At 40.1% G+C, this 12070-nt stretch overlaps 1 protein-coding gene across 1 annotated transcript; it reads right to left on the reverse strand.

Annotated features, from left to right (window-relative positions):
* Nucleotides 1-53: 53 nt before the first annotated feature.
* dnajb6a (DnaJ heat shock protein family (Hsp40) member B6a) lies at nt 54-8072 on the reverse strand. Its single transcript, XM_053651677.1, has 10 exons — nt 7952-8072; nt 5872-6045; nt 5547-5656; nt 5367-5426; nt 5105-5212; nt 4200-4367; nt 3868-4096; nt 3247-3317; nt 639-770; nt 54-543 (listed from the first exon to the last, which is right to left on the reverse strand). Exons 2-10 carry the CDS (start codon nt 5934-5936, stop codon nt 476-478), a joined length of 1011 nt encoding a protein of 336 aa, XP_053507652.1. The 5' UTR covers nt 5937-6045; nt 7952-8072; the 3' UTR covers nt 54-475.
* Nucleotides 8073-12070: the final 3998 nt, after the last annotated feature.

The following is a 12070-nucleotide window of genomic DNA, read 5'->3' on the forward strand; positions in this document are numbered from 1 at the left end:
TCACAGTCAACGAATGACTGCTCAGGATCCGTGTGGGTGAAATTACTCATTCGTTTTATCGTAGTGTGGGAAACAGAACCGACTAAAGTTTATTAGGAAATATTACAGACGGGTGCACACAAACATTAACTACAGGAGTGCGTGGAATTAGGATAAACAAACAAACAAACAAACAAACAAACAAACAAAAAAAACCCACAAACAATCGCAAACATCTCTAATTGACGGCTTTTTCTAGCTACAACATCTATTTTGGTAATTATTCATCAAGCTGTCTTTAATCGTTAAGTAGATTCAACAACAAAACTTTCTCACAGCACAAAAACAATCCGATACCAAGTTTTAGTCATAATTCAAAAAGTTATTTTTAACTTCTACAAAAAACACTGAACCATTCGTCCTTCCACCATGACGCCGAGTCCACGCTATAACGCTCGCGACCGCCACAGACCTCGTCGCTCGTTTTGGAAATATTTCACGACTCTCTGGACTTTTTTGTTTCGCTCTTCAGCGGTGGTCTTTTCCTTTTCATTCCATTTTGCTCTGGAGAGGAAAAAAAAAAGACTCAGGATTGAAAAAAATTCGCACAAACGAAAAAACCCCCCCAAAAACCAAACGAATGAATAAATAATTCCGACCTGTTGTTGGTTGTCGCTCTCTCTGGGATGACTGAGAGTGGGAGGAGTTGGAGTGGGCGGAGTCGGAGGAGGAGACAGGAAGTGACTTGTTCTGTTTACGCTCCGCCCCTAGGCCCAAGTCAAGGGCCTGCCCTAAAGAAATGAAGGGCGGGGCATGCATAAAGGGGGAAACAATCTGTACAGAATTTTGTTTTGTTTGTTTTTTGAAGATTTAACCCCTCCCTGCTGGTGCTTCATCCATGCAAAAGCGCAAATATTAAAAATGCGAGAGAAAATGCACATCAGCAAACACACGCAACGTGAAGGTTAGTCTTTATAATGACACAAAACCTGCACGTGTGTTAGTTATTGACTCGAGCCCAAACCAAACGTCAACCAGTGCACGTTTTATAAAACGCCGTCACGTAAAAAAACCAGACACGTTTAGGTTGAAATGCTTTCCACGTGTTCGTTTTTACATTGCATGTTGGGTGAAATTTTGCGACTCGAACTCAAAATTAGGGACAAGCGCTGTCTCAGAACCCGGGGTGTAAAGGACTGCAACACGGGGCGGAGGGACAAAACAAACCGGTTTTTATTAGTAGTAATTATAACGTCAAACGTTTTTAACGCGTTTCCTTCATCACTGCGCCGCCGCAATTTTAACCCACGCTTATTATTTCAATCCGCGTCTGTTCTATTTCTGCGAGTTCATTTTTTATTTCTTTTCAAATGACACACGTCTTCTTTCTACAGAAGAAGAACATTTATTTAAAATCACAGTTTTAACCCCGGTGTTCTGGCCGGAGCCGGAAATACTCCGCCGTTATACGCTCGGTGTCGCTATGGAAACAGGTTCCGTTTCTCAGCCTGCGTTCACATTACAATGCGGATATTTCAGATCTGTCCATCCTGAAGGTTCACATTCGTAACCGTCCCCTGAAACGCCCCACACACACACCTATTTCTTGTGCACCTGTTTCACTACACGACTCTTAACATAAATAAATAAATAGATAGATAGATGGATAGATAGGTAGATAGATGGATAGATAGGTAGATAGACCGATTCCCCAGATGTGAAGTGAACCACTAATTTCCCCGTCCTTCCCCTGAATATCGTCCCTGCCGTCACTGTTTCTGTCCAGCATTGTTTTTTTACTTATCCGATCTAGGACCATAAACAAAAGCGGCTCAGGTAGGATTTGTAGAGATCAGATTTTTGTGGAAACGAATCTTCTTAACGAGGCACAGACACGGCAGCACAATAACGTTCACTTTATAATTATTTAAACAGATTTTCATCCATAGCAATGCCAAGTTATGTTAATTTGTTAATGACGTTAGAGTTGATTTGACAATTTTTTTTTTTTTTACTTAATCTGTCTTTGTAAGCATTAAAGGAAAGTATCAGATAGAGTTAAATGTTTTTTGTTGAATTTATTGCTGTTGTGCAGACAGTTTGTTTGTTAGATAAATTATACCTCATGATGCGCATTGTAGAAATGTCAAGCATCACGATGTGATATTTTTGGTCATATCGCCCAGCCCTACGTTTAAGGCACTGATACAGATGGGCCAAGGACATCAGATAAGGTTCAAATAAATGTTAAAAAGTTATAATATTTGAATAAAATTTAAATTTGAGATTTGAGCTCCACTGCTGTAAGATTTTTTTTGTTAAAATGTTAAATACACTGTGTTAATCACTTCTAGAAGGAAGTGTGTTAGTAGCATGCAGTGCGCACGTGCACGCACACACACACACACACACACACACACACACACACACACACAGCCGGAAGCTGCCGCAGCATCCTCAAAAAAAAGGATGAAACTCACATTTATTGATTTTTTAAATTCGTGTACAAAGTCCACAAAATTCATTTACGTTCATAATCACTTACACCTCGAGTCTGTAGGCTCGTTTCCATGACAACAATAAGACTAAGAACATCATTAGCTGGTGTACAGGTACTAATGAAAAAAACACTCATTTAAACAAAACAACCCTTAATATAATAATAATATAATAATAATAATAATAATAATAATAATAATAATGATGACTGCATATCAGTACAGTTGGAGTAACACTACACGCGTTTACATGAGACGAGCTTATTAACAGGGTTCTAAAGAAAACCGAGGATTATTCACTCAACTCGGAGCAAAAATGAAAAGTCATGCCCGTTAAATGCACAATGCGTTTCTCTCTCTCCATTTTTAATCCTTAAATTATTTTCATTTTTAGCTCAAAAGCAAGACCCAAAAGGCAATGTGCATTAAAGTCCAACACAGCAACGTCCATCCGGATCGCAAAAGTCAAATAAAAACAAAACAAACATAACTTTACACCATGGTCCCTAGAAGGAATAGCACGTTTGCACTAAATACTGACATTCCTCTTCATAAATAGGTTTACAAAGAAAATCTATAATAATAGTAATAATAATAAACCCCACAATAACGGTAATCGAATAGTGCTAAGAGACGGGGAAAGAAAAAAGAAAAAAAAAGAAAAGAAAAGAAAAAAAACAAAAAAAGGGTACATACATCTGAGTCCTAACTTTGCACTGAGCTCCGAGGTGTGCTTACTTGTGTTCCAGTCGCAGCAGCTGTTCCTTACCATTTATAGTTAGAGACCTTAACTGCCCGTCCTCCTCGACTTCGACTCGCTCCTGTCCGTTCTCTACGATTCTGCAGCCAAACACAGAGCTTTCATTAAGAACAGGTTTATAAACACAGCGCCCTGTAGTGAACTGTTTAAAGGGTTTAATATTGAGCGAGAGGGGGGACTGGCAGCTCGGGGTTTAGAACCCGGTTTCGCTGTGACTGTGACACGACCCTTAACTGATCGTACACACGTACAGACGTCCAAAAAGACACATCCGGTTTTACTTTACAATCCGTCTCTGAGTAAAGTGAAGAGAAACCGCTGCACGGCCGTCAGGTTTTATCACGAGGAAAATAAGTGATGAGCTCGAGATAAAATCTCAAGCGGAGATAATAATAAAAATAATTTGAAGCTTGTTCTACTGGGAGCTAATTTTTTGTTAATTAAGCATACATATTTAATGAAAATGATCTGCCAGTAGAATACAGAACAATAGGTCTAATAATCACGTGCTTTAGGCTGATCTTAAAATAGGAAAAACTACGTAAAAGCCGAGATATTTCACACCCGGAGCCAAACTGCTGCTTCAACCTCGCTCGTGAGTTTTATCGTCTCGCTGTCCGGAGGTCGTACCTTTTTGTGGTGATTTTTCTGCCGTTAACGAATTTGGTGGACGTGGACACGGAGCGGAAGTTCCCCATCCCGCTGCCGCCTCCTCCTCCTCCACCTCCACCTCCAAACGAGCTGGAGGAGAAGGACGTGAATCCTCCTCCACCCATCTGTCCCATCTGCCCCATCTGCCCCATCTGCCCCATCGGCCCCAACTGCCCCATCGGCCCCATGTGACCAAAAGAGCTGAAACCTGAACACACAAACACACACACACACACACACACACACAGTGAGTGCCTGAGTGTATGAAACAGCATCTGATCTGAGACACGAAAACATCAGTGATGTCTGACCTCCATCAAAAGAAGAAAATGCCGGTCCGAAAGACGGAACGCTGCCGAAACCCCCGAATCCTCCAAACCCGCTAGAGAAGAACGAGCCGCCTGTTCGGCTCCGGCTCATCCCGCGATGCTGCGGCCGTCGACCGCCGCCGAAGAAATCGTCTCCGAACAGACCGTCTCCTACAGCAGAAGCACAGAACATCACAGCTCAGGATTTCCCTCCATTACTCCTCCATAACACAATATCAGAAAAAGTCCAACAACATTCACAACGCACAATAAGGGCTGGTGATGAAGCGGAGATACAGTCTCCACCCAGACACTGATCATTTTCCTCAAACAGCACGTCCCCGAGTGTTTTATTCCTCTTACACCACAGCAGCGCACCAAGAGTCACTTTTTTATTTATTTAAATGGCATCATACTCCACTTTCTGTTTGTAGTTCCATTTAAATGTTGAGGAAGAAACTTAGTTCCTGTTGTTACTTATGTTATAGCAGCTATAAACAATCGCTCCCTCACCAGACCTCTCTCTATTCCCTCCCTTTATTCCCTCCCTTCATTCTCTCTCTCTCTCTCTATTCCCTCCCTTTATTTAATACTGTCCTGAAGTTATCACAGCTTTACCTCTGTCTGTTACAAAGCGCTGACACTGGAGACTCCTTCCATAAACTCTAAATAAACATCTTATCATAACATTCTTTAACCTGTTTATTATCGCCGAATAATACGAATCCCTGTGATTGCGCTGTTACTATGGAAACGATAACGTATCAGAACGAGCATGTTAGGTTATAGAAAATTAAAATCACATTCTGACCAAATTTTTGTAAAAAAAAAAAAAAAAAAAATTCAATCATTATGGCTATTTTTTAGCAATAATAAAAAAAATGAAACAATCGTATCTGCGATCTTACCAAAGAAATCAGCAAAAGGGTCGCGACCACCGAAAAAATCCCTGAAGACCTCATCTGGACTGCGGAACGTGAAGCCTTCGAAGGGATCGCCGTTATGATAGCGTCCTCCTTGAACACAGAGCGAGACACGGATCAAGACCAGACAGGAAATATCCCTTTTAAACCTTTTTGGTTTTTTCCCCATTTGCAGCTATTCAGATGTGACCATGGACTGAATTCCACTGAACGTACGAATACGTATGGAACGTTTCATAGCGTTTACCTCCTCCGCCTCCTGACAGGCCTTCTTTACCATACTGATCGTAAATACTCCGCTTGCTGGCTGCAGGAAACAGAAAAACAAAAGACATCAAGACAACGAAAGTAACTGTTGAATAATAAATAGTACAGAGCGTCACTGAACTAACACGAACAACACGGACGGAGAAAAACCAGAACGCACCGTCTGAAAGGACTTCATACGCCTCGGAGATTTCCTTAAACTTCCTCTCCGCCTCGTCCTTGTTGTCGGGGTTTTTATCGGGATGCCACTTCAAGGCGAGTTTTCTGTACCTGCGGAACACACAGCGGTACGAGCTCATAGTCATTACACTGTTATAACAACGGGTTTAAAGATAAGAGTCAGAACACACCGATACACACGAGAGACAAATACACAACCAGAACAATAATAATAATAATAATAAAAATGGCTGTATATCGTATTATTTAACTACTTATCCAATCTGTGATCGTATGCAGACGTATGGGCGAGATCAGACACTTACGCTTTCTTAATGTCATCCGGACTGGCGTCTTTCTGCACTCCTAATATCTGGTAGTATTCCACCATGGTTTCACACACACACACACACACACACACACACACACACTCACTCACTCACACACACACACACACACACACACACACACTCACACCAGTGCTCAGGTCAGAAGACGACCTGAAACACACAAATAATGAATGAAATCACAGCAGGTGAAACACAGCTCGGAGAAGACTTACACTCAGCAATGAGGAATAAAAGTCAATGTGAAAGATTCCTGAAATTGTGTGTGGGTATGTGTGTTAAAGTGTGCGCGGGTGTACATGTGTGTAAATGTTAAGGTGTGTGTGATAATATGTGACTTCTGACGCAGGTATTTAGACTCCACTGCGTAGAGCAGCTCACACTCGCAGGAGCGCACTTCTGCTCGTACGTCACCTCGTGCCTTCTCGCCACACCTCGGATTTCTTTTCACTCAATTTACGAAGGTGTGGTGAAGATGAAACCGAAACCTTCACAGCAGATCTCTAAAGCCCTGCTCGGACGGGATCGGTTCTCCATGCGGAGGTGCGTGATGTCATTTATCCCGGAGTATCTCTGGGATTGTAGTCCGAATCCGCCGCGAGGTCTTTTAAAAATATATTTTTTACACAAAACATCACGCTGTATTTTCACTGCAGGTGATACAAACCCGTCTTATTATTTATTGTTTTGGTTGTGTGGATGAATGTCAACGTCTGAATAATCTTAAGAATTAAACGTTCATTCCTCTTCGACAGCGTGTACTTGCATTATTACGCTATTATATAGGGGCAGTGGTGGCTTGGTGGTTAAGGCTCTGGGTCACTGGTCGGAAGGTCGGGGGTTCAAGTCCCAGCACTGCCAAGCTGCCACTGTTGGGCCCTTGAGCAAGGCCCTTAACCCTCTCTGCTCCAGGGGGCGCTGTATCATGGCTGACCCTGCGCTCTGCCCCCAACTTCCTGACATGCTGGCGTATGCGAAGAAAAGAATTTCACTGTGCTGTGATGTATATGTGACCAAAAAAGACTCATTATCTTACCATTATATCAGTGTCGTTTATCGCAATTATTTCTGAGACAATATATCGTCCAATAAAAGTAGTTACCGTGACATGCCTACGTGTCGTATAAATGGTTTTGCATAAATGAAACGCGAGTGATGCAAATATAATAGCGCTAGCGTCACATCGCGATACACTTGGTTTTTTCTCTTTTTACAGGAAATAAAAGTGCAATCAAAAATCATACTTCATTTGTGACTTTTAATCCTGAAGATTAAAAGTTAAACATATCGTGTATCGTGAAAACTATTCAGTATCACGGTATGATTTTGTTTAACCATAATCTCTCGTCTCTACTTAGTTTTCCGATGCAGATTTTTTTCAACGTCAACACACTTTTCCAGAAGATTCTAGCCTCTTCAATAACATGGTTTATTTCAGAATAGTCCTATAGTAATATTTAGAGTGGTGAATAATTCTTAATAATATAAAAGTGCAGTGTAGGAAGTGGTTTAGGAGTGTTTATGTGACTCCGAGAGATAATAATGGAAACTCCGGTTAGCATAACAAGCTAGCGAAGCGCGCGCGCACACAAACACACACACACACCTCGATTTATTTCTCTAATGACGCCATCTGGAATATGGGCCTGTTTTTCTGTACCAGAAATATTAATTACAGACAAACGGAACCGATTTGTCTTTCTATTATGATTCACAATCCGAATGAAGTCATCTGCCATTATACCTCCGGTTTGACGCGTTATTTTTTTTTTTATTCCAGCTCTATTCTGACAGCACCGCCCCTCTCCTATGATTGGCTAGGGCTTCTTACACCGACGGATTGTCCAATAAGAATCAACTTATCACCCAATCCCAGGGCAGGACGCGGAAATTGCCGGAATACGGATAGAAAATGAATACTCTTGACAGAAAAAAGGGACAGTTTACTGAACGTCTGTTAAACGTAGCTCGAGTATGTAAGACACTTTAACAGAAATACAATAAAAAAAACAAAATGGCTACAGAGTTAAAATCCACACACAGAGTAATAAGCGCATACCTGCTTGTTTTTCAGCGGCAGGTAGTGTAACTCTCCACCACTGCTACGCGGAATTATCCTTAAACAGCGTTTCTTCCACGATAAACAGTAGCTCGGTTTGGCGCATTCACCGGAAATGCTGTTCATAACCTGCAGGTACATGTCGTCACATCCTGTCTGGGGGGGAAGGGAGGGGCGGGGGACTCACTCAGACATTCTTGTTTTTTTGTGTAGAAATCACATGCATTTTTCATTTTTATTAGATTTTAAATGAAACTTTCTTGTTTGGAAATTTAATTCAGCATATAATATCAAAACTTTTATTTATTTATTTAATTGATTGCACTTTATTTATATCCTGAAAGTTCATTGTTCGTGAGGTGGAACAAACTAAAATAACGTTTAAATGGGCGATCATTTTAAAACCGGATATTTCTCTTATTTAGAAGTAATATTTATAAAGACAGATTATATGTAGATTAAAGTTTTCTTAGGATTTGTTTTTGAAGATTTGTGTCTTTGGTTTGTGTTTTGTTATCGTTTTAGCCTACTGAGTATACGTTCACCGTGTATTATCAAAACTATGACATTACTGAATTTATTTTATTGATTACCCTTTATACACAATATGGACAAAAGTATGTGCACCCCTGACTATCACACTCAATTGTGGTTCTTCCCAAAGCTGTTGCTACAAAGTCTGAAGCACCCAATTGTATAGAAAGTCTTTGTACTCTGTAGCATGACCCACTTTCTCTTCAGATTCAGTTCATGGACAGATGTTCTAACATTTTCCTTTAGAGTTCGCTGATATAATTCAGAACTCATTGTTCCATCAGTGATGGCGTGTCGTCCTGACCCAGATGCAGCAAAACAGTCCCAAACCATGACACTACCACCACCATGTTTCACAGATGGGAGAAGGTTCTTATGCTGGAATGCAGTGTTTTCCTTTCTCCAAATATAACACTTCTCATATAAACCAAAAGTTCTATTTTGGTCTCATCTGTCCACAAAACATTTTTCCATTAGCCTTCTGGCTCATCCACGTGATCTTTAGCAAACTGCAGAGGGGCAGCAGTGTTCTTTTTGGAGAGCAGTGACTTTCTCCTTGCAGTCCTGACATGCACACCGTTGTTGTTCAGTGTTCTCCTGATGGTGGGCTCATGAACATTAACATTAGACAATGTGAGAGAGGCCTTTAGTTGGTTAGAAGTTCCCCTGGGTTCCTCTGTGACCTCGTGGACTATTACACGTCTTGCTCTTGGACTGATCTTTGTTGGTCTCTACTCCTGGGGAGGGGAACGATGGTCTTAAATTTCTTCCATTTGTGCACAATCTGTTTGACTGTGGATGGGTGGAGTCCACACTCTTCAGAAATGGTTCTGTGACCTTTTCCAGCCTTATGAGCATCAACAACTCTTTTTCTGAGGTCCTCAGAAATCTCCTTTGTTCGTTCCATGATACACTTCCACAAACACGTGTAGTGAAGATCAGACACTGATAGATCCCTGTTCTTTAAATAAAACAGGACGCTCACTCACTCACACCTGATCATCATCCCACTGACTGAAAACACCTGACTCTAATCTCACCTTCACTGCTAATCCTAGAGGTGCACATACTTTTGCTGCTCACAGATGTGTAATATTGGATCATTTTCATCAATAAATAAATGACCAAGTATATATATTTTTGTCTAATTTGGTTCTCTTTATCTACTTCTAGGACGTGTGAAAATCTGATGATGTTTTAGATCATATTTATGCAGAAATATATAAAATTATATAGGGTTCACAAACTTACAAGCACCGCTGTAATTATGATGCCAGCTTTGATTCCCGTCCTTATTCTGAGGTGTTTGCTACAGTATATTTTTCATGTCAGTGGCGGATCTGTGTTTGGTGTACGAGTGAACATTACCTTCAACTCCAAATGCTTCCATCGGTAATCTCTCTTATATCTATAATAATCTCTTCTGACTTTATGGACTTTTTATAGAAGCAGAAAAGCGATGAAAAGCTGAAGATGATACGAGACACGAGGCTTCAGCCTTCCCGTCTGAATCATTACATGACAGTTAGTGTAGAGGAAGCAGGTGCTCCAGTACCTCTCCAACCTTCATCTGGCTCTCGTTATGCAGAACTGTGAAACATCTGTCTCTGTCCACACCCACAGATTACACACTCGGAACGCTGCGAGCTCCTGTGATTACGTGCAGATCGTTACTGAGAAGTTCTTCCTCCTGTGGGAACATCACATGGGGATGGACACGGACAGTACTTATTTATATTGCAGGCTGTAAAAACTGACTTATGCAACCAGATTTGGAGAGAACAATGACGCATTTTTACACCAGTAACTAATCTTGACCGGCTCCGTATTCACTCTGTACTGCACTATACCTGGCATTTACAGTATACCGGACCATATATCAAATGTAAAGCCATGCTGGATTAATCATAACTTAACTTTGTACTCAGTTTGTTTAGCATGTGTGTGTGTGTGTGTGTGTGTGTGTGTGTGTTTGTGGGTGTGTGTGTGTGTTGCTAGCCAACAGATATTATAGTAGACTGATTATCTACTCATTTAAGATGTAACTTGATAAGATGATATAACAAAGATATTATTTCAAAATTAGTCTGGATTTCCTTCTGTAAAAAAATTAAAAATCCATCTCGCACTTAATGTTGATTTTAAACTCAGATGTTATTACACCATAGCTAGTCCAATAACGCAGGACTAAGCCTAATCACACTGCTGTCTTAGATTAAATGAACTTTGAAGCTTCGCCATGTTTGGACGCACAGATGTGCTCTGAGCCCAGATGTTCCACAGAGAAATAAACGACATCAGTTGATCTCTGTGCTTCACTTGTATTATCTTTACAGAAAGCTGCTGAAGAAACTGCATGTTAGAAACCTCAGAGGGTTTATTAGTTTGCAACTCCAGATTCCAGACTCCCACACACACACACACACACACACACAGACACACACACACACACACACACACACACACACACACACCATGGAGCTTTCAGGTCCTCAGTCTTAGGATTTGAACTCACAACCATGAGCAAAGAGCATTAACATTTGAGTTTCCTTAAAGATCAAGACTCAGGCGGCATTAAATCAGAATTCCTCTCGAGCCTTTTAAAAGTCACATCACGTCCCCTCGGGCCTTAAATCTATTTTTATCACCAGTTATTAAATAACAGCTCAGGAGGAGGAGGCACAATCAACGTCGGAACAATCGATCCAGACACGCCTGCCTTTTTTCCCTTCATCCAGATTACACATTTTACATTTATTAGCTAAAAGTGTTCCTCTCTTAATCTCTTTCATGCACAGTGTCCACACTTGGAGACAGAGAGATAAATTAAAGCTTTTTGTAGGATATATACACTATACATACATACATACATACATGTATAAATAAATAAATAAAAGAACATTTTCTGTCTAGACTCAATGCATCATCTCTTTGTTATATCTTTACAAACATTCTACATAAAATCCCAATAAACACCTTAAAAAAAAAGGCTATTTATTTTAAAATTGAAAGTTGTTTTGTTTTTATACTGAATCATATAATTGTCCTAAACTGCATCCATGTTGTACAGGTCAAGAATATTGCTATACTTTGTACAAAATTTATACCTGAATTATTTTCCTTTATAACTACAGTGAATTTGATTCCTTTTTTTTACTCTCTTATTCCTGCACACACACACACACACACACACACACACACACAATCAATCAATTCCCTTTTTAATAGTGTACATAATATTTTACAGTCAAAAAGTCAAAAATCACATGATGTGATGTTAACTGGTGAAGAATCTGGATATATTCTGAAATAATTTATGCATGAAAGGGTTAATCTCTCATGTGAATTTTAATTTCTAGTACTTGTAAAGCACCTCGAGATTATATAGCAAAAGAAATGTTATATAAATGAAACCTATTCTTCTTCTTCTTCTTATTATTATTATATGACATAATATCCTTAATATCTGTAATTAATTCAATGTGTTTATTCAATTAGCACTTTTAAAAAAAAATATCTCAAAGTGCATTTGTTCACTGGGGCTTTTCCTTAAACTATTTAATTTCCACCCTTGATTTTATTTGT

The sequence above is a fragment of the Ictalurus furcatus genome, chromosome 20 (genome assembly GCF_023375685.1).
Source record: "Ictalurus furcatus strain D&B chromosome 20, Billie_1.0, whole genome shotgun sequence".
Classification (NCBI taxonomy): domain Eukaryota; kingdom Metazoa; phylum Chordata; class Actinopteri; order Siluriformes; family Ictaluridae; genus Ictalurus; species Ictalurus furcatus.

What these genes read in the sequence shown, in the direction of transcription:
- dnajb6a (XM_053651677.1), bottom strand. Translation starts at nt 5,936, where the DNA reads ATGGTGGAATACTACCAGATATTAGGAGTGCAGAAAGACGCCAGTCCG. An exon ending in AGAAAAATCACCACAAAAAG is followed by an intron (nt 3,318 to 3,867) that starts GTACGACCTCCG and finishes GTTTGGCTGCAG; the next exon opens with AATCGTAGAGAACGGACAGG. An exon ending in AGAGCGACAACCAACAACAG is followed by an intron (nt 544 to 638) that starts GTCGGAATTATT and finishes TTTCCTCTCCAG; the next exon opens with AGCAAAATGGAATGAAAAGG.